This window comes from Myodes glareolus, chromosome 2, assembly GCF_982192425.1.
Source record: "Myodes glareolus chromosome 2, mMyoGla1.1, whole genome shotgun sequence".
Lineage (NCBI taxonomy): Eukaryota > Metazoa > Chordata > Mammalia > Rodentia > Cricetidae > Myodes > Myodes glareolus.
Window position 1 is genome coordinate 103,041,984 of NC_142027.1, and position 27,179 is coordinate 103,069,162.

The 27,179-nt window shown below is 49.0% G+C and overlaps 1 protein-coding gene across 1 annotated transcript in view; it reads right to left on the reverse strand.

The window, feature by feature from the left end:
* Window positions 1–27,179, reverse strand: part of Sdk1 (sidekick cell adhesion molecule 1) — a 944,655-nt gene that overhangs the window by 184,765 nt on the left and 732,711 nt on the right. The window contains exons 15-17 of the mRNA XM_087903322.1: window positions 19,297–19,444; window positions 17,932–18,067; window positions 10,450–10,636 (exon numbers count right to left, since the gene is read on the reverse strand). Coding sequence (XP_087759448.1) covers window positions 10,450–10,636; window positions 17,932–18,067; window positions 19,297–19,444 — 471 coding nt within the window. The remainder of the gene's footprint in view (window positions 1–10,449; window positions 10,637–17,931; window positions 18,068–19,296; window positions 19,445–27,179) is intronic.

Consider the following 27,179-nt stretch of genomic DNA (forward strand, 5'->3'; position numbering starts at 1 on the left):
CTTGGCAACTGAGAAGCCCTAGGCGATGCAGCAGCACTGGCTGAATTCAGCATAGTGCGAAATTATGGCCCACTATCCTGCGTGATTTTTATATTCTAACGCACCCAGTTGTATTATTAAGATAACACAACCTCATCTGTTACAGATAAACCATGAAACGGTAGGTATTAACGGGATAAAATGCCATCATATCTTCCGTCATTACCCTTAAGAACAAGGTCAGTTCTCCGGTGGGGACTGTGGTACATATTATTCTTATTGTTGGTGTTTGTTTAGTTGTTTGCTTGTTTGTCTTTGAGACAGAATCTCATGTAGCCTAGGCTAGCCTTGAACTTACTATGTATCCAAGGATGACCCTGAATTCCTGATCCTCCTGCCTCAACAGGTTTGCACCACTATGCCTAGCCTACACCATGCTGGGGATGGAGTGCAGAGATTCCTGCAGGTTAGACATGCGCTCTGCTGACCAAGTCACAGCCTCAGCCCGTCGTGTGTTTTTTTTTTAGGGAGCAGCAGACTGCATAGTCAGCCCTCCGGGGACAAAAGTCTCTGAGCTCAGGCTCCTGCATGGTGCTGTGCTCTCTGAGGACTGCATTTCTGTGTTCCCTTCTGGAAGGCAGGATGTCATCTCCTCTATCTGGCTCTGGGACCACTCTGCCCAGAGACAACTCTCCTCATTCTGATGATAGTTAAGGTAAGAGCTCATCTCAACGGCACTGCAGAAAGGGGCTGACTGGGAGCTGCTTCTGGTAGTTTCACAACCCCATGCAAGACGGTGTGGGCATTTGCCAAAACGGCATGCCCTGTTTTCCCTGCCATAAAAAGATCCAATCTATAAGACCAGGGAGAGAGGTATCCATCGGACCTTAATGTGGATGTACGTGCATCTGTTTCTCCTAGTACCCCGCGGGATGAAATGCATATGCCTTTCAGACAGGAGACGGGAGCTCGTTAAATGCAAGAGTTACTGGCTGTCCGCTAGCAGGTGGGTGTACATATTACAATCTATATGCTGGCTGTTATTGTTAATTCCAGGTCATTCTGGGCTACAGCTGAGCTCTTGTGTTGTTTGTTTCTTGCAGCTTCCGATACACCCGAATATTCACACTTCATTAAACGTCTCAAGCACATCACAAGGGCAACAAATCTTTCACAAATACTCTTGAGCACTTTTTTTTTTTTACAGCCTTTATAAGGAACTAACAGTTTACAAGTTCTGTGTGTCTCTTCCTAAACTTATTTTTCCCCAGTTCTTAATGAGGCTTTCCCCCTCGGGCTAGCTTTCTTAGGGCTGAGAGGTGTTGCCTAGGCTACTGGGGAGGAAACCCCACCGGTGGACCCTGCGTGTTACAAGACCAACCTGCCAAGCAAGATGCACCTATTGCCACAATAGCGGCATGACTGTATACTGAGCGAGTCAACGGCTTTCTTGCTGGACTTGGGGTTCACTCTACAGGAGAGAATCGCCCCTGGTGCTGGGACCCGGTCAAAACCCATGGGTGGAGAAATTATAGACCCTAGGGAGGAACCTACCACGGTCACTGTGGCACACAGGGCTGCGTGTGTGCACATACCCAAAATCAAATATAAGACACATCCGGAGATGATGGGAAGATGGAAGGCTAGTGGCTAACGTGGCAGGTGGCGACCTGTGACTGAGCAGGACAAGGAATCACCTCCCAGACACAACCTTGAAGATGAGAAACCACAGGGTGGCTTTCTGATTATTCTCAGAGTGCCCTGTTTGACTATACTGTGACCACAAGTTCTGGTATGAGAGGTAGCGAGTGACAGGAGTCGTGGGTGGTGTGTGTGTGTGTGTGTGTGTGTGTGTGTGTGTGTGTGTGGACTACCTACCTTCTGTTAACTTGATGAACGAGCATTGCTCCTTAGTGGTGGAGCCACTGTTCAGCTGCCACGCTCCAGAACTCCTGCCCGTGTTCACACAAGTGACCCTAAATAAACGCAGTGGGCCACAAAACAAGGCAGTAGCAGGAGGAGGGTGCATTGGGAGCAGTGGTCTGGAAGGAGCGGGAGAGGGGTGAGAGAGGGCGATGGGGTGGATATGATCAACATACAAAACTGTCAAAGAACATGCCATAAAATATGAAGGACGCGGCGTGCTTGAAGCTTCCCATCTTGGCTAGGGTTTCTATTGCCGTGGTAGAACACCATGACCATGAGCAACCCAAGGAGGAACGGGTTTTTCCATTCACATCACAGTCCATCACCAAAGGAACTCAAGGAAGGCAGGAACCCTGGACCCGGAACTGGTGCAGAGGCCATGGAGGAGTGCTGCTTACTGGCTTGCTCCCCCGAACTTCTCCTTTTGATTTCTATGTACCCCAAGTTCGTCTGACTAGGAGTGGCACTGTCCTCGATGGTTTGGCCCCTCACACACCAATCATCAGTCAAGAAAACATCTTGTCTACAGACGTGTCTTCAAGCCATCCCTACAGAAGCGTTTTCTTGATTAATATTCCCTCATCCCAGATGACCCTGCTTTGTGTTAAGTTGACACACAAGCTTCCTTCCAGTTCTCTGCGTGGCTCTCTCTCCATGCCAGCCTAGGGCTAAGCTGCATTTACACACACACACACACACACACACACAAACGTGCGCACGGGCGCACGCGCACACTTGCTTTCTGGTCTGTCTGGGACCAGGTCACCGCCTTGAGCCAGCTCTCTGCCACACTGGGCAGTGCATCTCCTGGTCACGGAGGGTGAAGCCTCCAGGGAGACAGCCCGGCATCTACCCCACAGGGCCTTTTCCAGCTGAGCGTGGGAGGAAGGGCTCTGAGCTCTGGCTCCCGTGTGGGCTGGAGTCTATGTGCGCGATGCTAGGGGGCTGTGCTTTGGGAAGGCAGGATGCAGAACATACCCGCTCTTGATACCAACTTTCTTCTAGTTTGCTTTCCGCTGCTGCGCCGAGACACGGCAAACAAAAACGATTAGGGGAAGAAAGTGTTCACCGCATCTGATATCTTCAGGTCTCACAGCCCATAAGGGACGGCAGAGCAGAAACTCCACGCAGGAATTTGAGACACAAAGCATGGAGCAACACTGCTTACCAGCTGGTTTATAGACTCATGCTCAGCTGGCTTCATATGAACTTGTTATGTGTTCGGGGACTTTCATCGACATGCACAACTAAGTGCCACACATGTGCGTTGCCTTCAAAGGCCAAAACAGGGCATTGGATCCACTAGGACTGGCATTGCAGAGAGTTGTGAACTACCATTTGGGTGCTGGGAATCGAACCTAGGCCCTCTTGAAGAGCACCCAGTGCTCTTAAGCACTGAGCCATCTCTCCAACCCTCAAAGTTCTTTCTGTATGCAGCCCAGACCCACCTGCCTAGGGATGATGCCACCCACAGTGGGCTGTGTACTCCCACATCAATCATCGATGAGAAACAATTGCTCATAGACATGACCACAGCTCAGTCTGATCCAGGAAATTCTTCAGCTGAGAACCTCTTCCTAGACGACTCTAAATTGTATCAAATTGACCACAAAACCTAACCAGGACATTCCATTCCTGGCAGTTTGCTACACAAACATATTTACTGCTAAACCATGATCTTCTCTTTCTTGTTTGTCCTCAAGATCTTGTGCTAATATGACAATATAAAATATATCTTTAAAAGTCCCATTCTGTAAAAATTCCAATGCTTTAAAAGCCCAAGGTCTCTCTAGAAATTCAAAATCTCTTAACTTCGGGCACTCATCAAATCAAACACAAATCATACTTTGTGGCAGTGCTCAAACCTCCATGCCCTTAAATTCTGGAGACAGGGAGAGGAGCCAGGTTGGACGGCAGGCATGGAGTCGGAAATGGAGGCTGCCCTGGCACCGTCCGGAGCAGTGCGATATAAACCAACGGGGTCTGGTCTTAATCAGTCATCCCCTCGGGCTCTGCTTGCTTGTGTGTCAGGTGCTGTACCTGGGTTTGCGAACGGAGATACAAGAGATCCTAGGCTGGAAGAACATGCATCTATAAATCATAAATGAAGTGACAGCCACAGTAAGTTAAGGTGACTTCACCATTCCTGTGGGCTCTGTACTGGCAGCGGAAGGACAAGCTGAAGACTCGCTGCTCTCCTACAAGGTCAGCTGCAGGACGCCGGAACGAACCCACACCCCTCACCCCCTCCTTACTCTGTGCCTAGGCTCAGGGGCTCTGCGCACACCTGGGTTTGACTTACAGCTGAGTGCAATCACCACCCAAATCACGACGAATCCTAAGTCCAGCGGGAGCATTTTTTGAAAGGGGTGGCAGTCAAGTTAGACAGATGCCAACACTGCTCAAATTCACCGTTCTTTAAACTGTAGGACACAAATGATGAGTGGGTCAGGAAATCAATTCAGTGGCCTCGTGTGCGTGTGCTTGCATGCATGCATGAGTGTGTGTGTAGGTGTGTGTGTGTTTATGCATCTCAAATTTGAGGTCCACGCTGAGTGTCTTCCTCAATCACGCTCTACCTTATTTATTTATTTATTTAGATGAAACCTCATCTTCATAAGATGAAGGTTCATAAGCCCTGGCTGGCCTTGACTCTCTCTGTACAGACCAGGGTTGCTTTGAACTCATGGAGATCTGTCTGCCTTTGCCTCTGCTTCTTGAGTGCTGGGGTTTAAGGTTTGTGCCACCACCACACCTGACTTTCCACCCTATTTTTGAGTCAGGGTGAGCTTCCCGTCCTCCCCCGAAACCTGGAGCTCCTGATTCAGGTATAATGGTTGGCCAGCACGCCCCAGGGATCCTCCTGTCTCTGCCTCTACAGAACTGGGATTATAGGTGTGTACCAACATGCCTTTCGTTCATATGTAGGGGCTAGGGATCTGAACTCAGGCCCTCCTCGCACAGCAAGAAGCGCTCTACCTACGGAGCCATCTCCGCGCTGCAGAGGAGCGTTCTTAAGAGACGGAAGCAGAATGAAGCAGGACAGAAACTGTCAAAGAGCCTGGTCAAGGAACTGTTCTTGTTTCATGCATGTGTACATGAGTGTGTTTGTGTGTGCGTGCATGAGTGTGTGTGAAAGAATGTGCATGTGAGAGTGTATGTATATGTGCATGTGTGTGTGTAAAACAGACTTCTTATTGCACAAGGGACTGAAAAAATTTCCAGTGGCCACTGCGCAGTCACCTGTCATGTGAGTGTGAGAGAGATGACGTCCGTTTTCTTCTTATTTCACATACAAGCTACAAAGAAAACCTGAGAGCCATTTCCACCAGGCTTGATATATGCAGAATGTGAAACACGAATGGCAAACTCTGGTGATGGCAGGGCACTGCGGTAAAGGCTTAGTCTGGGAGGTGAGCTGAGCGACTTTTAGGTTCTAGTCTTTTCCAGCATTTTCTTGCTACATGATCTGGGGGAACAACAGTCATCTCTCTGAGCCTCCATTTATTTTCCTCTGTAAAACAGGGAGGCACGTGGTCTCAGTGTCTAATAATAGACAGTAAACGAAATCAGGTAATGAGCAGAAAAACACGGCCAAGATAAGGGATGCTGGTGCCTGGTACAGTGTCTTCCCTGCGAACGCCACCTGTTCCTGCAAAGTCCAGGTGACCACATTCGCCTCACCCAGTAGATTATCCATTCTGTTTGGCTTTTAGTATTTGGGTAAGGCTGGAAGAATCTGGAACGCTGTGCTGTTGAGAAGGGAGAGCCTGAGGTTAGAGCATCTCTGGGATTGGGAAACACGTCTTTTGTGCAATGTCATTTAATGCCACAGTGAGAATTTCCCGAGAGGGGATGAGAATGGGGCTTTGCAAACGAGTGCTCATTTACAACCCTTACTTTAGAAAAACCTTTCAAAGCCCAAGCGAGCACTTAGGAGCTTTGCTAATGTTCTCAAAATGTGGATAACCAAATGCTTTCCCTCCATTTCTTTTAAAATATAAAATATTTCTCCTTCATTACAAGGTAATGTTCTGAGACCATAATGAATCATGATAGCACAAACATACCTGTTATGAAAAGAAAAATGATAAGAGGAATAAAATCAGGGGAAACATTGGTACACTCCAAGTGGTGATTTATTGTATAATTCGTCTTTGGGCCCTTGATAGAAAAATCAACATCTGTGTCTTAATGGATGTGTTTTTTAAAATGGATAGAAGGAATCTGCTAATCTGCATGGGTTTGCTTGGGGATTTTAATGTAATCTATTACAGTTGTATGGGTGTGTGTATATATATATATATGCATATATATTATAAAGTATAATGTTATATGCATGTGTGAGTGTGTATGAGTACGAGTATGAGTGTGCCATGGCACATGTGTGGAACACACACTTATTTATACATATAGTGAATGTGCATGTATGAGCATGTGTGTGAGTACAAGTGTGTGCATGTCATGGCATATGTGATATGTGTGGAATATATATGTATGCATGTATAGTATAGTATGTAGTATGTGTGTATGAGTGTAAGTATATGTGAGTATGGATGTGTGCATGCCATAGCACCTGTGTGGAAGAAGATGACTTGGGTGTCTGTCATTGCCTCCCACCTTTTTTGACATGGGATCTGCTGTGCATTGCTGTTTGAATGCTGCTGGCCACTTCTTCATCTGCCGCTCACCTCCTGGTACAAGTGCACTGAGATCAGAGTCACTGAGCTACCATGTCTAGCTTCTCTGGGGGTCCTGGGGACCTGAACTCAGAACAGCAGGCTTATGCAGCAAGCATTTCACCTATTTCAACTTTCTAGACGCGCCCCCCCCCATTATTTTTTTAAGGCAGGGTCTCTTACTAAATCTGTAACTCACTGTTTTGGCTGTACTGGCTGGCAAGCAAGTCCCTGGGCTCTTCCTGTGTCCACCTCCCTGGTTCTGGGACTTCAGGTGTATGCCAGCTTTTTATGTGGGTTCTAGGAATCCAAGCTTGGGTCCTCACTTGACCCACTGAGCCATCTTTCCAGTCGCCGGATTACATTATATACTCCAAGTCTCTCTCTCTCTCTCTCTCTCTCTCACACACACACACACACACACACACACACACACACACACCCCACATACACACTGACAACCTCCTAGCTTCATTCCCTCCCCTGTCTTTCAAGACTATTGAACCATTTCAAACAACCCCAATGGCGGAAGCCAGACCCCAAGTCAGCGTCACTCAGGTAGGAGCCTCAGCCGGCTTTTGATGACTCGGTCCTTTCCCTCTCCTTCTGCACGATTAGAAAGTTGCTGAAGCAGACAGTGGCAGAAGAGAAATGCTTCTAATTACACTGAGCGTTTCGACCACAGAAGCTACGCATGGTGCTTTTTTTCCCCCTCTGGAAACCGAAAGTGCTATTGATTTCTGGACGAGCTATGAAATGTGAGCTACTCCCCACCGCCTTTCGGGCCGTCATGATGGAAATCTGACAGGCGGTTCCCAGTGTGCCGCGGTTCTATGTCCTCCACATCTACAGAGCAGCCAACCTGCCCTCTGACCCCGTGGAAAGTTCACTTGGCTCAGACCCTGTCAGAGCAACGACGCTCCATTTGTAAGTTAATACGTCCTGTTTAAGATGCTCCCGGCAGAGATGGTCAGGAGGCACTGCTGTGGAATCTATTAGATGAGATTGATGGAGGTTTCGGGGGTGGTGGATGGAAGCAGGACAAGAGCTGTCACGGAAGTTAAAAAGTTCTTCTCGGGCTAGCCCGTGTGCCCAGGGCACCAGTCCATGTAGAGAACCTGCTAAGAAGGCATCAGAGAGATGGCTCGGTGAACAAAGTGTTTCTCCTCCAAGTGTGGGGATCAGAATTCGGATCCACATACAAAGATCCAGGAAGGTGTGGTGGCTTCCTGTAAACCCGGCACTTAGGAGGCCAGGACAGGTGGTCCCTAGGACAAGCTCGCTAGACAGACTAGCTGGACTCGGCGAGCTCCAGGCTCAGCCAGAGCCTGCTCAGTACATAAGGTGGAGAGCAACTGGGGAAGATACTGAAAGTCAAATTTCATACACAGACACAAGTGAACCTCCCCATCCTGGACTCACACACATTCAAATAGTCACACACATACACACACACACACACACACACACACACACACACACACACACACACGCCATACAGTCATATACATGCGAAGGGAAAAAGTTCACAATGAGTCAGGTGGGACAGCACACTGTGTACCATGCAACCCGCAACCTGGTGTAATTCAGTAACAGAAGCGCCTGGGGTATATGGCAGGTGAGTGGTGGATTCAATTACTTCAGGGCTTAGCACCATACTGGGTTCCACCCGGGGTGGGATTAACTTGCTTACCTTCCCAAAGGGGCTTCCTGGAAGGAAACACATGTTTGAGATTTTTTTTTTTAAATGTATGCCCAAGATGAAGCCGGGAGAAACAGTGTGTTATTTATGTGCTTTGCTGTTGGTGCCAGAGGGCAGCTTGTGACCACCACTCTCCCCCATCCCCCACCACCACCTTTTCTCCCTGAGAACTTAGCAGAGTCCCACATCCAACAAATGACCCCATAAGCTCCATATACTTTCGCCAGCGGTCCCTGTGGAGTGCAGGGTGCTTTCCTGACCCTCTTTGAAGGGAGAGGGAGCCAGGCCCTGATAGGCTAAAATCCCACCCGCCCTAGCTAATCATCCCTAGCCTCCTTCAGTGTCTCTACATTGACTAACAAATTTTGTTTCTGTACCCGCCCATGATCTCCCAATTGAAGCTGACAATTAATTTTATGAGTTATTCTTTTCTCTTTTAATGTTCAAGCATTTTCATTTCCCCCATTTCTGCTTGAAGGACCTACTCCAGGCCTTTCCAGCGCACAGCGCCAACAGCTGTAGGACACTCCGGAGACACTAAGTGACCTCCTAGCTACAAAGGAAGCTTGACTCAGCTATTGCCCACACAACCCCTCTGTGTTTAGGACTAAGCTCAGATATAACCCATAGCAGTGCTCACAATTTTATAAAGATTTGCTTTCTTTTTAATTATGTGCATGAGTGTGCATGCATGTACATTTGCATTTTGAGTGCAGTGCCCACTGAGGCCAGAAGAGGGCGTCAGACTCCCTGGAGCTGGAGTTATGGGCAGTTTTAAGCTGTCCAGCATGGGCACCGTAAGCACTCCTAACCACTGAGCCATCTCTCTAGGCCCCACGCTAGTCATTTGAAGTGTTTCCAAGTTTACTGTTGTTTTATTAAAGAGGCTCATTAAAGCAAGCATTTATTGTCCAGGCTGTCCGCTATTTGCCTCTTCAAACGGGTGGTCAGGAATCCCTTGCAGATGGACAAGCCCTGCCTGGCTGTCCAGCATTTTAATATTTCTGCTACTTGCTGGGCAGGCAGCGCTGACTGTTTTTAATTTATAAAGGAGGATTTATGGACTCTTGGATGGCAACCGACAGCCAATCAATAAGGGCTGATAATAACAGCGTGTAATATCAAGGAACATTAGGTCTGAGGCAGGATTTGGGGAGAGAAGTGGGCAGTTAGAAACCTTATCATTTGAAAAAAGGTCAAGGCCCTGGTAGCAATAAAAAATGCCTAAGCAAATAAAACCACACCTGTGAACTGAGAACCTCGTAAATTGCTGCAGGAGAAAGAAAGGCTTAGAGACCCCGTGAAGGGAAATTGCCCCCCCCCCCCCCCCCCCCCCCGCCACCTCAGCCACTATTTGGGTTGCTGTAGGACCAATGTGGCCATTAAGAAATGGACTAAGTATTACTGCTTAGGACAACAATGACGAGAGCAAGTGGCGAATGTCACCGAGATGCCTGGGGCAGCAACAAGAATCTTCCAGAAACCAGAGCAGGAGCTACTCGCCCTAGAAAGGCTTTACTTTAAACCCTGGGGCTGAGCCTTGGCGGTACCGGGAGGATCTACCACTTTCTGACATTCTGCCTCATTTCTTTGAGGGATGGGGGAGCACTTATTGATCGTACATTGTTGACTTATATAATAATTAAAAAAGCCCAAATTCATGAATTCTGCTCCCAAATAATCATATCGCCTAACTAAAGCAGTATTGTGAACAGTTGTCAGTTTCAAAAGATAACCATAATAGCAAGGCGAACTGTTCTGGCCCATTGACAGTTGTGATCCACTGAGGAAAGAAAGAATTCACAGGCCTTCCCAAGACTGCATATATGATCAGAAGTTAGGCCTGGAGCAGTGACATTCCTGCTTTGCTGTGAGCTCTCTGCCAAGGTATTTTGAAAAGTGTCTTGAATTGTGACTTACTGTGTTCTTTGACTAACAAGATCTCATTTCTACGGTGGAGCCTATCTTTGGGGACAACTCGAGGCTGCATTCTCTGTCTATGGTCACTAGTATTTGACTCTAGAATAAACAAGCCCTTATCCATTTTGAGGTAAGGCCTGTGTTTTTATTGACATCCCCCTAGAGAGTTGCATATTCCAATCAGACCAGACTGACTCCAACCCCTAGTTTCCCACAGACGTCCCCAACCCCCTCGCAACTCACCTCCTTGTAAGGTGTACTCGGTCACTGCCCTGCTGAAGACTCCCAGGCCTGCGCCGTTGTAGGCAGCCACCTGGATCTCATACTGGGTCCAGATGATGAGGTCAGTGACCAGGCAGTAGTTCACTTCTGGGCTGCTAATGTTCCTCTGCTGATGCTCCCCGGGCAGGCCAGCCAGGCGGTACCTGTGGTAGAGAGGAAGCATGAGGGCTGGGACACTGCCCACGGTGGACTGTGCAGGCCTTGAGAGGATGGCGGAGGTCAGCAGGCATGGACGAGGCTGAGAGCTAGGCCTGACCACGCATGCCTTGGTCAACGGCTTCATACATGCTACACTCTAATCTCATGGTGACGGTAAACCCCAGGCGAAGTGGAACAGGCTTTCAACTCCATATCATGGGGAAATTCTATTGGTTTTGTTGCTGCTGCTTCGAGGTAAAGTCTTGCCACTGTAGCCTAGCTGTCCTAGAACTTACCTGGTAGCCCAGGCTGGCCTCTGACTTGCAGAAGTTTTCATGACTCAGACTCTCAAGTGCTGGGACTGCAAGTGTGCACCACTCCACCCAGACTTGGTTTCCCTTTTGAGAAAATGTGATAGAAATTCCCCCCCCCCCAAACAAGAGCGACCCGCACTGTGTGCTGAGACTTAGACTGCCCCAGCTGCTGGAAAGAGGCTATGGGAATCCTGGAGGCAGGTGGAACCCAAATGATGCTTCCTTCCTCCCTCTCTCCTTCCTTCCTATTGAGACAGGGGCTTGCTATGTAGCCCAGGCTTGCCTGGGACCCACGATACTCCTGCTTCACCTTCCTGAATTACACAGATGTGTATCATCACATTCTAAAAGTTCTGCATTTCAGGTGTGAACTGCCGAGTGTGTACAGTGACTTGGAGTCAAGGTTTGGAACCTGATCACTATCAGGGATGGAGAGAAAGGTTGATCTTGCAGCTACATTGCTGGAAGAAAACAGGAAGTCAGTGGACTGTGGTCTCCTGCCCTCTGTCCTGTTTCCATTGAAGAATAATCTAAATTGATCCAGAGATACCCCAGACCTAGAGTAAGTAGCTTTGAAAACACTCTAAAACTTCTAAAGGGCTAATCCATGGCTAAGTATGACCAATTGCTTTTTGGGGGGACCTTTGTGAGTTCTTGGGTAACATGTCCTTCAGCATCCTGAAGCAGAAATTTAAAGTTGGTCTTATTAACAAGATGGCTTACACAAACCATCTCTGAAAAAAAAAAAGGGCATGAATTAGGGAACGGCTTTTGTACTGTGGAAGGTCTTTCCCTGCATTATTTTGATTAGCAAATGTTTTTCCATGATTCCGTTTATAGAAGTTAAGGTACTGAAGTAGCTCAGTTAATTCACAGAGCTTTTCTGGATCAGTTCCCCTGGGTAAAATGAGAGACACATACAGTACAGTCATCCTGCGGCTTCTTGAAGCGTCCAATTTATAGCCCAGTTGTTCTTGCCTCGGCGAAATGCGGCTTTGTGTGGTACCCAGAGCGGGAAAATGACTGACAAGACATCCTTAAACAGAGAGGCAGCTGTAGACCCACTCACTAACTTCACAGCCTACTGGGGTCACCAGGGTCTTCCCCAGAGGCTGCCCCAGCTGACAGAGCAGAGGGAAGGGACACACCCAGGACCAGAACAGGAACTTCCAGACCAACAAGGTCACCAAGGCAGGAAAACTAGAGCCGTGAACCACAACTTCCCTAAGAGATATGCAAATGAGGGAATAGGCCAATTTGGAAGGAAACCGAAATGAGGAAGGACAGAAAGCCTTGAAGGCATGAAGGTCAAAGCTAGCTTTCTCCCGCACCAGGTCTTGGTAGGAAGGGTCCTCCCAAACAGTCCTGAACTGAAGCTCCGGGAAAGAACTGCGCTTTCTGTTGAGCCCTGCAAGGAAGGGTGAAAGATGAGAACTTCACTGTGGGAGGTTGGGGAGTTGCAGGTCCAATGTCTAATTAAAATTACTCCTGGGCTGTCTTTAGCCCCTTGACAGCCATTCCTAGCCTACCTCTGTGTCTGAACTAACATCCTTAGGATTAACCTGAAATGAATCAATATAAGAAATCACTGGCTTCCACCAACCAAAAGGCTGAGTGCTGTTCACTAGCATCCGAGGTCGACAGTGCCTTGATTTAGGACTTTCTTTGTTCTTTGACTATAAAACTTCAAGGAACTGTCCTCATGTTGGAATGCAGAATTTGAGGTGACCCGAATCTGCATTGGGCCATGGTCACTTACAGTTGTTTCCAGAAATAAGTTCTTTTATTTCTGGTATCCAAGGTGGAGCTGTGCTTTCAGGCAGACAAAGGCTTGTGTTTAAATCTTGATTCCTACCTGGTGGGTTGGAGTGGACAGAGTCTCATCTAATCAGTAGATTCATAATTGGCTCAGGGGTTGGTGGGAACCAGGTGGGGCCTGCTGGAGAAGCTGGGTGGCTGTGACTGAACCTTTGAGGTGTATACTTTGTGCCTGGCTCCTTCCATAGTCTTTCTGCCTCAAGGCCTCTGTCGATCAGCACTGCCCTCCTGCAAGGCCCTTCTGCTCTTCCACCCACCACAAGCCCAGGAACAATAGAGCCAAGTGACCACAGAAGGAGCCCTTGGGAACCATAAGCCAAGATAAACCCCTCAGAGGGAGACTAGAAATACTGGGGGAAAGAAGGGGACATGAGAGGGAAAGACAGACAATCCTCATCCTGGGATCTAGATTGTCTTTTCTGCTGACAGAGTCTAGAACAACCAGCAGATAAAGTCCTGAATGCCTAGAAATACAACCTCAGACAAAGCTGTTAAATCAATAAGTGAAGGGTGTGGCCCAGCTGACGGAAGCCTTGCTGGCAAGCAGGAAACCCCTGTGCCTGTTTGTGATCCTAGTGCTTGGAAGTTGGTGGCAGGGAGAACAGAAGATCAAGACCCTCCTTGGTGCGTGGCGAGTTCGAGGCTAGCCTGGGCTATATGAGCAACCAACAAACCAAACAAAGCAGGGAACAACCACACACAACTGGGCTTACTTGGAGTCAACATCCTTGCAGCCCCGAGTGTTCCTGCGTCAGCAATCAGCAATCCCCCTCTCCTTCTCAGGAACGGTGAACCAGAGCAACCTGCCTTGGATTGCAGGAACGAGAGGAAGGGCTTTACTTGAAACTGAGATTTCGCTTAAGCTTGAAATCATTAAAGCTCGCTGTAATGAGTCCTAGGAGACGTGTAACCTAGAGAGCACCATAAATATGCATCTCCATAGGACACCTCGCTGCACCTTGGGGTTATCCACCATCATAGTTCCCTATATGACTCTGTCTAAATATCACCCCTCCTTTAAGCTAAACATAAGGAGATATTTAATTATTACTGTTGTTATGTGTGCGTATTTGGTCTATATGTGTTCATATGTGTGTGTGCACGTGTGCATGTGGGTGTATGCGTACTTGTGTGCAAATGTCTGTGGAGGCCAGAGGCCAACACTAGCTTTCCTCTCTGCTTCCCAGGGGTCTCTCACTGAGCCTGGAGCTCATCCATTTGCCCAGGCTGGCTGGTAAATGAGCTTCAGAGATCCCCCTGTCTTGCCCGACTCCCAGCCCAGCCCTGGGGTGACTGACATGCGGTACCAGGCCCAGCTTTTTGTGTGGGTGCTAAGGACTCATACGCAGGCACTCGATGCTTGCAGAGCCAGTCTCTCACCCACGGAGCCACCTCCTAGGCCCTGGGTAGATAGTTCTTCACAGCCTTCTAGGAGACACTGCAAAGTCACCCCTGGGAAGGTCTGGCTCCAGGGAGCCCTTCACTACTCAACCCACTTTCCAAGGAAAGACTATGAGATCAGCATTGGGGAGGCCATGGTGGGGGACACAGGCTGAGGTCCTTGTTCAGGACATAAAGCCTGTCCCAACTATACATTCTCCACAGCCTTGAAAATAGAATGGGCAAGGAGGTCCACTCTGGCCCGGGCTCTAGGGATCCTGGGGACGTATGCTGGATGTCTGAGAAGGTCAAGGAGAGGGAGGACTCCACGGAGCATCCTCCTTCTTCCTTTCTGGGAGGATCTGTTACCCTGGAAATGGGCTCCGTCAGAACGGATGAGTTTTTATCCAGAAATAAACAGGAACATTTTTTTTTAAAGGACATAACCCTGAGTGCCTCTCGGAGAAACATGCTGCCTATTATTATAAATATTTTATCACTGTGCGAGCATCCTAACTACTTCTTACAGTGTGAGCCACCAAGATGATTGATCTTCTATTTGCTCCCATGCATTGTGTGTTGGTTCCGACACAGGGTCTGTGCCCTGGAGGGTTCTCGCTCGGAAAGCAAACAGCGAGCTGCAAGCTGGAGCCTTTCTCAGAAGCATTTGCAGGCGAATGCATCTTGGTACGGGTCTTTAATTTCCACCCACTTTGATATTCAAGGCCTGGGGTGGTGTGCCCTCATTTTTTTGGGGGGGGGGCTTCCTTCGACTTAAGCTCTCAACATTACAGATGCCCCCTTCCCTACTCCAACCCAATAGCACTGTCACCAAGAATCTTTTAAGGACAGTAATCCCAAAAAGTAGAGAGATGTGCAGTCTGCCATGTGACCGCATAACATCAGACAGTTTTATTATTAGGCTCTGTGCCCCAAGCGTGTTCAGGGGGACAAACATCACCGCCCCTACTTGACAGGCTCTGCCTTGGGGACCCTCTTTCTTCAGAGAAAGGCGCTGGTTGCGAGCAGGGCAAACTAATTATTTTCATTAGTTGACGGGTGTGGACACGGGAGGAATGGCTAAAGTCGGAAGGAAAGCACAGCCTTGAGGCACAGGAACCCTTAGTGTGAGGCAGCAGAAGGATGGGGAGGAAGGTCGGGCTACTGGCAACTGCCACCAACTGGAACAGAGCCCAGGGCCACTGCTGCAGGATGGCACGACCGTCTCCCTCTGACCTTTTGTAAATGGAGGATGACAGCTGGGGGCAGAGAGATGGGGAGCATGGGCATTGACTTCCTATTGGTCCGTTAAGCCCCATTAGTCAGACATGGCTGAGCTCAGGTTAGAGGAGAATCGTGGGCTGCAAGTAGCCTGAAGAACAGCAGGGAACTGGCTGTGTCCTGCAGCTCTGGCTCCGAGCAGGGGCTTTCCACAAAGGAGACTTCTCTCCAGCAACCATCGTCTCCTAAGGGTCTCTCAGTGCACACAGAAGCCCGATCTCCCATCTCATTCCACGGTTAGCTGAAGTGAGGTGACTACGGTGACAGGTCCTTTACAGGCGAAGCAAATGGAGCTAAAGAGCCACCATTTTCAGGCTGACATTCCAGCACTTGGGAGGTGAAATAAGAGATCAAGAGGTTGAGAGTCTCCCCGGCTACATTGTGAGCTGGAGCCCAACTTGGCTGCATGAGACCTTGACATAGCAAAAGACACACAATAGGGCCAGAGAGATGGCACTAGGTAAAGGCGCTTGCTGCAAGGCTAGCGTGATCTGAGTTTATCTCTGGGCCCCACAGTGTGGGAGGACAGAATGTCATCTGATGAACTTCCATACACTAAATAAAGAAATGGCGTGAAACTACAAATGGAACATAAAGGGAAGAAAGAAAGAGGCCTCGGTGAGGCAGGGGGCTTGTCAGAGTTGTCAGGGAAAAATCCACATCTCTCATAATGTAAATATCTGTGCTTTCTGACAGTCTTGGTGACCCCTCTGAAGGGGTCCTTTATAGTGGTGGATTCTTCCTGTAAGGTCAACACTTGGGAGCTGAAGGCAGGAGGATACAGTGTTCAAGAATGTCCTCAGCCACATTAACAAGTTCTAGACCAGCATGGCCTACACAAGACCTGTCTCAAACAAGAAAGCAACAACAAGAACAAAAAAAAAAAGGAAGGAAGGAAGGAAGGAAGGAAGGAAGGAAAGAAGAGCGAGCAAGTGGAGGAGAGAAAACCAATACTTTCACAATTTTCTTTCTAGGAAGACCTCTGTTAAGCAAGCACTCACGTACCCCCGCCCAGTATGTGCCAGGGAGGTATTTGGAGAATAATGAATGCATTCCTGCTTCAGTAAAGCTGATACGATTGCAGGGTGATGGTGGTACACACCTTTACTCCCAGAATTCTGGAGGAAGAGGCGGGCAGATCTCTGTGAGTTCAAGGCCAGCCTGCAGCCTGGTAAACAGAGTGAGTTCCAGGACAGCCAGGGCTACACAGAAAAACCCTGTCTCAAAAAACCAAAAAAGAAGGAGGAGGAGGAGGAGGAGGAGGAGGAGAAGGTGGAGGAGGAGGAAGAGGAGGAGGAGGAGGAGGTGGAAGAGGAGGAAGAGGAGGAAGAGGAGGTGGAAGAGGAGGAAGAGGAGGAGGAGGAAGAGAAAGAGGAGGAGGAGGAGAAGGAGAAGAAATCTTTAATTCAAATCAATCTTTTCTCTTTTAATTTGTCTGAACAAAAAGCTCCACGGGGATGACATTCAGTGTCACTCTGATATTAGCGGTAGCTTGGGCAAAGGAGGTGCTTTGCTCAGATGCAAACCCACCATCCCTGCTTAGGCTGGGCTAGCAACCTGCACATCTTTCGGTGACATTTGGTAGGCACACATGTACCTTCATCCCACCCTAATACCAAAAATACACTGCTTTCATTCCCCACACCTAAACATTGTCAAGTTGTGAGCATACATGCATATATACATATGAGTATATAAATTTCTTTGGGGGGCTGGAGAGATGGCTTTAGAGTTAAGAGCTCTTACTGTGGACCTGAGTTCAGTTCCTAGCTCACAATGGCCTGTAACTCAAGTTTTAGGGCAGCAGTTCTCAACCTGTGGGTCATGACCCCTTTAGGGGGTCGGTCGAATGACCCTTTCATAGGGGTTGTCTAAGGCCATAAGAAAACACAGATATTCACATCACGATTCATAAAAGTAGCAAAATTACAGTGAAGAATTGGCAATAATAATTATTTTATGGTGGGGATTACTGTAACATGGGAAGCCACAGTAGATAGAGGCCGAGGCACTAGGAAGGTTGAGAGACACTGCTCTAGGGCATTCGACACCCTCCTCTGACCTCCTAGGGTACACCTAGGTACACATACCCACACACATCTACACATAACCAACATTTTTCCTTTGCTATGCCAGACGATCTGGCGAAAATGGAACAAACTAGCATAGCAACTGTTGGTTAAACACTGCCTCAGATTAATTCAGTGAAGTGATTGTTCTTAGGAAAGTGTGCATCCGTAGAGGAAGGGTCACAGTGAAGAATGCATCTGTTGTCTTTTTCATAGTGCCCCCCTCCCTTCTTCGACTCAGTGCAAACGCCGACACTCGTCTGCGTGGCCTCCACATACCCAGGAGGCCCCCACAAGGGTGCCCACTGGCTGTGAATTCTGCTTGCTGCAGTAGGCACCCCTACCTAGAGTCTGGTCACTTGACCTGGATCCCAAAGTTCTTATTGGCTGCTGCTAACAATTAATGGGGCAGCCTGAAGGTTTGTTCCAGGGACTTGCCTGAGGATGTAGCCCCGGAGCACCCCGTTGTGTTCTGTTTCTGGTGGTGGCTGCCACTGCACCATGATGGACTGGTTGGTTCTCCCACTGGCGACGATGTTCTTGGGGGGAGCACTTGGGGGTTCTTCTGGTAGCATCAACCTAAAGATAAAAATATATTAGAGAGAGAGAGAGAGAGAGAGAGAGAACGGTCAGCAGCAAGGTCCCTGGTCCAGAGCCTTGTTGAGGAGAAAACCAGCCGAAAGCATGCAGCTGACCTCACTGAGGCTGTGTGTGCAAGAGTTATGGCAGTCAGCATGCTAGCAACTCAGCCAGGAGGCAATGGCGGATGTGCGGTTCATAGAGTGCTCATCTAGTGTCCTGCTTAGCTCTAACTGTTAACTTCATAAAAACCTGGAAATACCTGAGAAGACAGTCTAAATGAGAAATTATTTATCTTAGGTTGGTCTGTGGGTATGTCTGTGGGGGACCATCTTTTTTTTAAAATATTTATTTATTTATTATTTATATAATATTCTTTCCGCGTGTATGCCTGCAGGCCAGAAGAGGGCACCAGACTGCATTACAGCTGGTTGTGAGCTACCATATGGTTACTGGGAATTGAACTCAGGACCTTTAGAAGAGCAGGCAATGCTCTTAACCACTGAGCCATCTCTCCAGCCCCCTGTGGGGGACCATATTAATCGAGCTGACAGACATGGGAAGACCCAGCCCACTGTGGGCGGTATCATTCCCTATGCAGGAGATCCTGGTTTGTGTAAGAGTGGAGAAATTCCGTCGAGCACAAGCAAACACGTATGCGTGTGTCAGCTTCCCTCTGTCTTGACTGTGGATGTGGCATGACCATCTGTTTGAGTACCCATCTCGACCTCTCCGCTATGATGGACTGTAACCTGGAACTGCCGGCTGAAACAAACCCTTCCCCCCCTAAGCACTTCTATCAGGGTCCTTTATCACAGCCAACATGTGATAACACTAGGACATCCATTAGGCCCTGGGTTCCAACCCTTGCATTGTATAATTTGCGTATGGTTGCATGTCTGTAATCTCAGCATGTCTGTAATCTTAGTAGAGGGAAGAGGATGGTCCTCGGCTACATAGTGAATTCCAGGCCAGCCTGGACTACATAAGACTACGCCCCTCAAAGAAGGCAGTGCTGTCAGGAAGGACCTGCGAATGCACAGAGCACCGTGGGAAGGGTCTATGACAGCTGCCTCCAAGCAGTTAAGGGAAGCACAGCTAGCTCAGAATGGGCCAGTATTCACGCTGTTGAGATTTCCGCCAGAACCCCAAGACTGGCCATTCATCTCTGTATCTACTGTTGGGATCCACACCATCCTAGGCTCCAGGGGGAGGTCAGGCTCACTCACCTGCTGGTCTCCGTGCTGTACTGGCCCTTGCCCACCTGGTTCACAGCACACACCCTGAACTGATAGGTTCGGGCTGGAGTCAAGCCACTCACAGTGACGGCTGTCATCTCTGGGTCAACATTTGACAGATGCACTTTCCATGGAGAGTCTACAAGAGCGAGCAGAGCAGAGACACTCATGAGCATGCACCGTCACGGTCCGTGGACAAGTACGGTCTTGTTTGATCTCCCAGACCGTGCTAGCAGAGGTGGTGGCTAGCTCACTTTATGAATGGGCAAACCAGGGCTCTCAGCTGTGTGGCTAGCAACTGGCGTACTGGCATGAAACTCCGGAGCCTCACCCCAAACCTAGGGTAGAATCCTGTTATTCCTATGGCTATTCCAGGACAAGAGGGCAGAAAGACACCTCCATCTGTCCTCAGCAAGGAAGTTTGTGTGGCTCTGAGTGTGCCCCTCTCTCCCTCCCTCCTTTCTTTCTTTTTTTTCTGTTTGTCTTCCTTCCTTCCTCCCTTCCCTTCCCTTCTCTTCCCTTCCCTTCCCTTCCCTTCCCTTCCCTTCCCTTCCCTTCCCTTCCCTTCCCTTCCCTTTCATTTTTGTTTGTGTATGTGTTACTATGTATACAACTGAAGTTGTACTTGCATGTGGAGGCCAGGGGCCAATCTTGGGGATCATTCGTTTCTGAGATAGAATCCCTCACTAGTGTGGAACTCCCAGATTCAACTAGATTGGCTGGCCAACAAGCTCAAGCTCCAGGGAGCCTCCTGTCTCTGCCTCTGCAGCATTGGGATCTCAAGCTGGCACCATCACACCAGATGTTTTTTAGATAGATTCTGGGGAATTAAATTCGGGCCCTCAACACTTTACTGACTGAACCACCACCACCACCCCAGCCAAAATATAAACTTTTTTCTTCTTCTTCAGCCTGCATATGGCTCTTCAAGGGAAAGAAGAAAATCCTTATTCCTGGGCTCAAAATGAAGCGGGGAAAGTTGTCTGTCAGCGTTCCGTCAGGCAGCTCAAGGATCTGTCTCCAGGAAGAGGATGCTCCACACATCAGGGAATGATAAATAGGCACTATATTTGTTAACAGTTTAATAAGGAAACGGCTATGATAAATACAGATGGGCTAGGCATTTTGCAACCCATCTGCAGTGTGGCAGCCTGTTTCTGCCACACCCCCGAGCTGCTCTGGCTGGGGAGAGACATGCACAATTCATAGTTAGCATGGTGCATCTCTTGGAAGCTGCTTCCCTGCAGGTGTGGAAGGGTATCTCTAATAGCAGAATGGGCCATTGCCTGCAAGGAAGCATCGGGAGCGTTCTGGTAGGAGTGATACTGTCGCATGATTTCTGAACAGTTTAAATATTCCTCTCAGCCCAGCCAAGGGTGACTTGGCTGTGACTTAGAGCATCTGCTGTGCCCGCCCACTCTGAATACTTAGGTACCTAGTGGGCTCTCCTGGCCTCACCCTTCTCATTCATCTGAGACTGTGCTACTAGCAACCCCCTTTCGCCCACCCTGAAGATGGTCAGGGAGAGATGGGTGTCCAGTGAGCTGGGCTCTGCTTTGACTGTGGGCAACAAACACCAGCTGCACATAAATACCACCCATAAAAATCACAGCGGCTTCTGCGGAAGCTGAGGGCCAACTGTAGGGGGTCATGGCACGCACCAGGGCTTCATGGGAATTGTGTCTGCCACTCTAACTGCTGACAGGTTACCGTGAAGTGGCCTCATATTGCTACAGAATAGAACCCAGGCTCCCCAAAGCAACAAGAGGGATGCCTATCCCCAGGCCGGAATTCATTAGCTGGGATTCCTGAACACAGAAGTCAAGCTGCCTCACATACGGTGCCAGTTGGGCTGAAACGATGGATTTTTGTTTTTTTAATTATTGTAGATAAAGCTGCTTCAGAGCACAGCTTTCTGGGAATATGGTTTCCACCACCAGCTGGGCCATGCTGTATTCCTGGCTTTTGATTTTTGGTGGTTCGGGTAATTAACTGTTGACAAGAATCCCTCTACGTTTCATTTAAGAGCACAATATTGGGCTTTGTGGGTAGAAGGGCTTGCTCTGCAAGCAAGAGGACTTGAGTTTGAATCCCTGATACCCACGTAAGAAGCTGGGTGTAGTCAGAGTCTGCTCGTTCATTTCCTGACCACCCAGACTCGAAATAATCATACAGAAACTGTATTAATTAAATCACTGCTTGGCCTATTAACTCAGGCTTCTTATTAACTAACTCTTATATCTTAAATTAACCCATTCCTATTATTTTGTATTTTACCATGAGGTTCGTGGTTTACCCGTAAGGTTCCAGGAGGGGCATCTTTCTCCTTTGACAGCTACATGACATCTCTCAGACTGTGCCTTCTTTTCTCCTCTATCCCTGTTTGGAATTCTTGCCTTGCTCTATTCCGTGCTGCCATAGGCCCAAAGTAGCTTCTTTATTAACCAATGGTAATAAAATGTATCCACAGCCTACAGAGGGGAATCCTACATCAGCTGGTCATGACTGTGTGTGCCCGAAACCCCCGTCTTGGGGCAGACAGGCAGATCCTGAGAGTTTGCTGACCAGTCTGGCCAATAAAGGTGATTTTCAGCTCAATGAGAGACACTGTCTTGAGGCAATGAAGTAGAGTGAGAAAAGACAGCTGGCATCTTGCTCTGGCCTCATGTGTGGACATGTGTACTCTTACATGCACCTACCATACACACACTTGCACACACACACACACACACACACACACAGGAACCCACAAGACGCATATCCTTAATTAGCTATGGAAAAGCTAGTCCTTGGAGCCTTTGTCACTATATATAGCCCACAAAGACCAGAGTTTCTCAGCCAACTCCATTACAGGACTCTCTGACAATGTGGAAGGTCAGCGGACTGCCCCTGACACCATGGAGCTGGGCCTGGCTTTGCCAAGGCTAACAGTTACAGATCTAGCTTCCTTCCGAAGATTGCTGGTGTGAGACAGGAAGACCCGGATGACTGGCATTTGCTGTGAACTCTTCCATTTAGAGCTGCTTAGTTCCCTAGGAACTTCTGTAAAGTTGAGAGACCATCAAGACCATAAGTCACCTCGCATCCATTAGGAAAGTGGAAATCAAGGAAACAAACAGAAAATAACAAGGATCGTGGGATCACACACTGAGCTTCCTACTTCTGCTCTGAACCCTGGAGGTGGAGTCTCGGGCGACTCATCCCAGCCTTCTCCTCCTCTGAACTCCAGCTGTCTGCAAGGGAGCAGCTACTCTGCTTCCATAGCATGAGTGAGCCTAGCCATGCAGGGAGGGACAGAACTGGGAGGACGTGGTATCAGCTGGTTGACTAAGATGGTTGGTTCATCAGTGCCAGACAAGGGCAGAGAAAGCTGAAGGCAAGAAGCTACCTGCTGGGGCTTTATCCTGGTGTGTCCCCATCAAACCTCACTTTGAGGCTGGGTCTCTTGGTGTGATGGTTAGTGTCAACTTGACAGAATCTAGAATCATCTGTGAGACAGGCCTCTGGGCATGCCTGCTGGGCTATCTTGACTATAACTGAGGTGGAAAGAACTGCCCACTGTGGGTGGCACCATTCCCCAGTTGGGAGCCTTGACTGCATACATGGAGAAAGGGCTGAGTGTGCATTCGCTGCTTTCTGCTACCTAACTGAGGGTGTGACATGACCAGCCGCTTCCAGCATCTATCACCTTGACTTTCCTGCCATGAGCCATGATGGACTGCGCCCTCCAACTATGAGCAGAACAAACCCTTTCTTCCTTGGGTTGCTTTGGTCAGGGTATTTTCCACATATGCACACTGTTGGGAGGGAGAGTTGGCGGGGAGGCATGAGAACCTTTAAGAGGGGAGAGTGGGGCTCGGGGCTCGCCTACATGTGTGAGATCCTGGATTCAATCCTCAGCACAAAACAAACAAGACAAAACCACAAGCAGACAATGTCTTTCTTGCGGGAGTGAGCATTTTCCGTGGTGGAATTTGCCTGGCTTCTAAGTGCTCCTGGCTCCCCTCCTTGCAGCCTCGTATGTGTCTATCTTCCTTCCTTTCTGCTTCTCTACTGGGTCGTGACTTAACCTCCCTACTTTACACGTCACCCAGCCTCAGGGACTCTGCTACAGCAACACACATCTGCCCTAAGACACTGTTGCCCCATGCACTGCCTCCCAGCTTCTGTCCAGTACAGCTTTGGGCCTGTTTGTCTTTTAGAGCATGGACAGCTCTTACATGTCCAGGACCTAAAGCTCAGGTCTGCTACCTCGCTTGATTTGACAAAGGACCCATTCATCTCCTCCATGTCCCTGGTCTATGCAGAGAGCTCCAGGCACATCTATAGAATTCCTTATCTTTTTTCCTCCCGACAAAAAGATAAGGAATCTGGCAGGTAGAGAAATCAAACTGTGAAGCTGATCAGAATGACCCAACCCATCTCACAGGCACCCGGACTGTATCCCCTCCCCAGAAGAAGTAGCTTGGGAAGGATTTGTTTATTGACAAGTGCTAGAGTTGCAAACTTGCCAAGGACTGTTAAGATGTAAATAGCATAGCACAGCCAGACAGTCAATGGGGGCAAGGCACGACACACACAACTTGTGAGAAGATTCCCATTCCAGCCAGTTCTCATGAGACTACCTGAGTGGTAGAAGAGCCAAGGATGCATGTGAGAGGCCTGACCCACGGGCCTCTCCTGTCTCTTTCCTCTCCTTTCCAGTACTTCTCTTATGCCCAATCATGGAGCTGCTGCTCCATTCTGAAAGATGGAGACTCTGCAGGCTTGATCTCTCTCTGTGGGCTCAGATGACTGCAGGTTGATTGATTGTTTTCTTTTCCGTATTTTGTGTGTGGTGCACATAGATGTTCTTGTGGGCACAGAAACATGTGCATGTGGATGATGTGTGTACGAGCAAGCCTGTTTAGGTCAGAGGTCCATGTCAGATGTCTTCCTTGACTGCTCTCCACCGTGTGTGTGTGTGTGTGTGTGTGTGTAAGAGAGAGTGACCTTGCACATGCATGTGCACCTGCACACCTGCATACACCCACACAAGCACAGGTATACCCCTACACAAACAGAGAACAAATCCAGATTCCCCCCCCCCCGCCATAACATTGCGTTTGTGGCATAATCAAAGCATAAATTGATTATTGTCCAGTTTTCATGTCTCTGCCTTGATGTAGGTGTCTGCACCCTGAAGCTCACGAAACACGAGCACTGTGCTAACACCAATGGTTCATCACCAGCTGGGGGAATAGTTGGCCTCACTGACACACGAGAGATGGCGGAAGCCAAGCTAGCGTCTCTCCAGCTGTTATTCTCAGAGCACTAGCCCTCCTCGGCGAAGCCAGTCACGTCTCTTTGCTGCCCAGCTGTGGCAACGAGAGAAGTCACCAACATGACCAAGACACTGAGAATTCTCCTTGGGTCCCTCAATGTCCCAGCTGAGAGAAGAGGTGCCACATTAACCAGAGACTCCTCCCACATGTCGAGTTGTCCTCGTAGGCAGTGTCTGTGAGCACATGTGCTGTATTCTTTGGGACTGGACTGCGTGCTCAAGACAGGTGCAGCTGAGAGCGGAAGCCGGTAGAGCTAAGCTAAGACTGCCAGAGCTTAAAAGACGTATTAAGGGGAGACAGTCCAACCAGTTCCAACCAGTAACGCACTTGCCTAGTAAACATGAGGGCCTGAGTTCAACCTCCAGAACCCATGGTTTTTGTATTTTCCAATGTCAGACACTTGCAAGCCCAGTGCTAGGAGTATGAGACAAGAAGTTGCTTGGGTTTCAATAGCCAGCCAGCCAGGCCTCATGGGTGGGCTCTAGGTTCAATGAGAGGACCTTGTCTCAAAAAAATAAAGCAGGTGGGGTTTGAGAAAGATACCTTACAGGTTCTTACCCACATGAACATATGCACAGGTACACACACACACACACACACACACACACACGCACACGCACACGCACACGCACAGCCTATCAAACAATGATGATGCTAAGTCAAACTGGCAGTGAGAGCTCTTGACATGATCCGAGGAGAAGGGCATTCTCCCACACAGGCTAACCACAAAGAAAGCATCAGGCAAACTCCAACTGAGCACATTCTTAAAACCATCAGCTTTCCTCAAAGCTATCAAGGTCACCACAAAGGAGGGACTGAGAAACTGTCCTGCCTCCTTATCCCAAGGAGACATAGTGACTGAACATCCTGGGGGTCCTGGGAGGGGCCCTAAGACAGGAAGCAAACAGCCAAGGGAAACAGGACGTCTGAAGCCAGCGCTGGGCTCTGTGGACCCGAGTCAGCATGGGCTCCTCAGTCCTGAGAAACATACCCTGCCCACAGAAGTGTTAGAAGTAGGGAGGTTTGGGGTGGGGTACACGAGGTAATTCTGCAAAAGTCAAATAGCAAGCTTTCTAAAGAAAAAACTAAAAAGGTGGGTTTGCTGGCAACTTTCCTGAGGCCAAGCCAGGGAGAGGCCAGCTACAAGGTCCTGAGTGGGGTATGCGCTGGGAGGTGCTAGGTGGTTTGTGAGAGAAGGTCTATCAAGGGGCAAGGAGGCAGCTCTGTGGGCAAAGTGTTTTCCTGGCAAGTCCACCCAAGTCCACTTCCCTGAGGCCATGTAACAAGGCAATGTGGAGGAGACAGGAGGATTCCTGGGACTTTCTGGCCAGCTAGCCTTTGTGAGCTCCGGGTCAGAGAGAGACGATGTGTAAACCAAAATGGTGGACAGTGCCTAGGAAGGACACCCATGGTTGACCTCTGGCCTCCACACACATGTACACACAAGTACACAGGAACCTGTTCATATAAACACACAAAAAAAAAACCAGAAAAGGAGAAGAGGGTAGACATGAGTATGTTCGTGTGCACATGTATGAATGTCTGAGTCCACGCGCATCTGCACACCAGCCGGAGCAGAGGGCACCTGAAAGCTCCCGCTAAAGCAGGCCTGCTCATTCTCCATGCTGTAGCCCTGGAGGATGGGGTGATGTCATGGTGGGGACCAAGAGACAGACAGATCTTTGAGCTTTACAACTGGGCAGTGGAGACTCATTGGTATCTTCAGGCCAATGAGAGACTCTGTCTCAAAAAGGGGGGCGGGGTGCACAGCTTTGGAGGTAGGAGACCTCTGGCCTCTACATGTTCCTGCACACAGGAAGAAATTATGATTGTGTACAGGTCAAAATGCTTAAAGCCTGGCAAGTATAGCCCTATGGAGGATGACTGATCATGATCTTCCCCACAAGGGCAGATAATCACCTGGAGATGAGCCCTGGTACCCCCACCTCCCACCCCCATGCTAGCCCATCTCTGGGCCCCTACAAAGACCATCAATACCTGTGACAGTTGCTTTCTCTCGGGCTGCATTTTAAAAGGGGGAGCAAATGCTATTAGTTGGAGGCTCATTATGCAAAATCCCACAAGAAAATGAGCCATGCGCGAAAAGCACTTCCTATCAGCTCCAAAGGCTATCAGCAAACATCCCTGCAAGATAAGTTTCAAAGACAGCACCAGGCCGATCTGAAGCAGCGGAGAACAAAGCCTTCGCCATCGAGGCAAGCAAAACAGCACAAAGCCCATCAGCTTTTAAGGACACAATAGCGGGCGAGGAGGAGGATGTTTAACATATTGTGCGATGACAGTCAGCAGCGACTTGCAGAGCAGAGCAAAGGAGCTCGCGTGGGGCGGGGCGGGAGGCAGCGGGGTCCAGACAGGAAAAGACACCTGCGGCATTAGGAGAAAGAATGAACCCTTGCTTCCAGGTTCTCTTTGTGTTGGAAGAGTCCTGGCCTCCGGCGATGCTAGGAAGGGAGCTCGGAGAAGAACCGAGCCTCAGAGAGTGTTCTTGGGAAGGTAGCCTTGGACCAGAAGCTGACACCCAAGGACCCC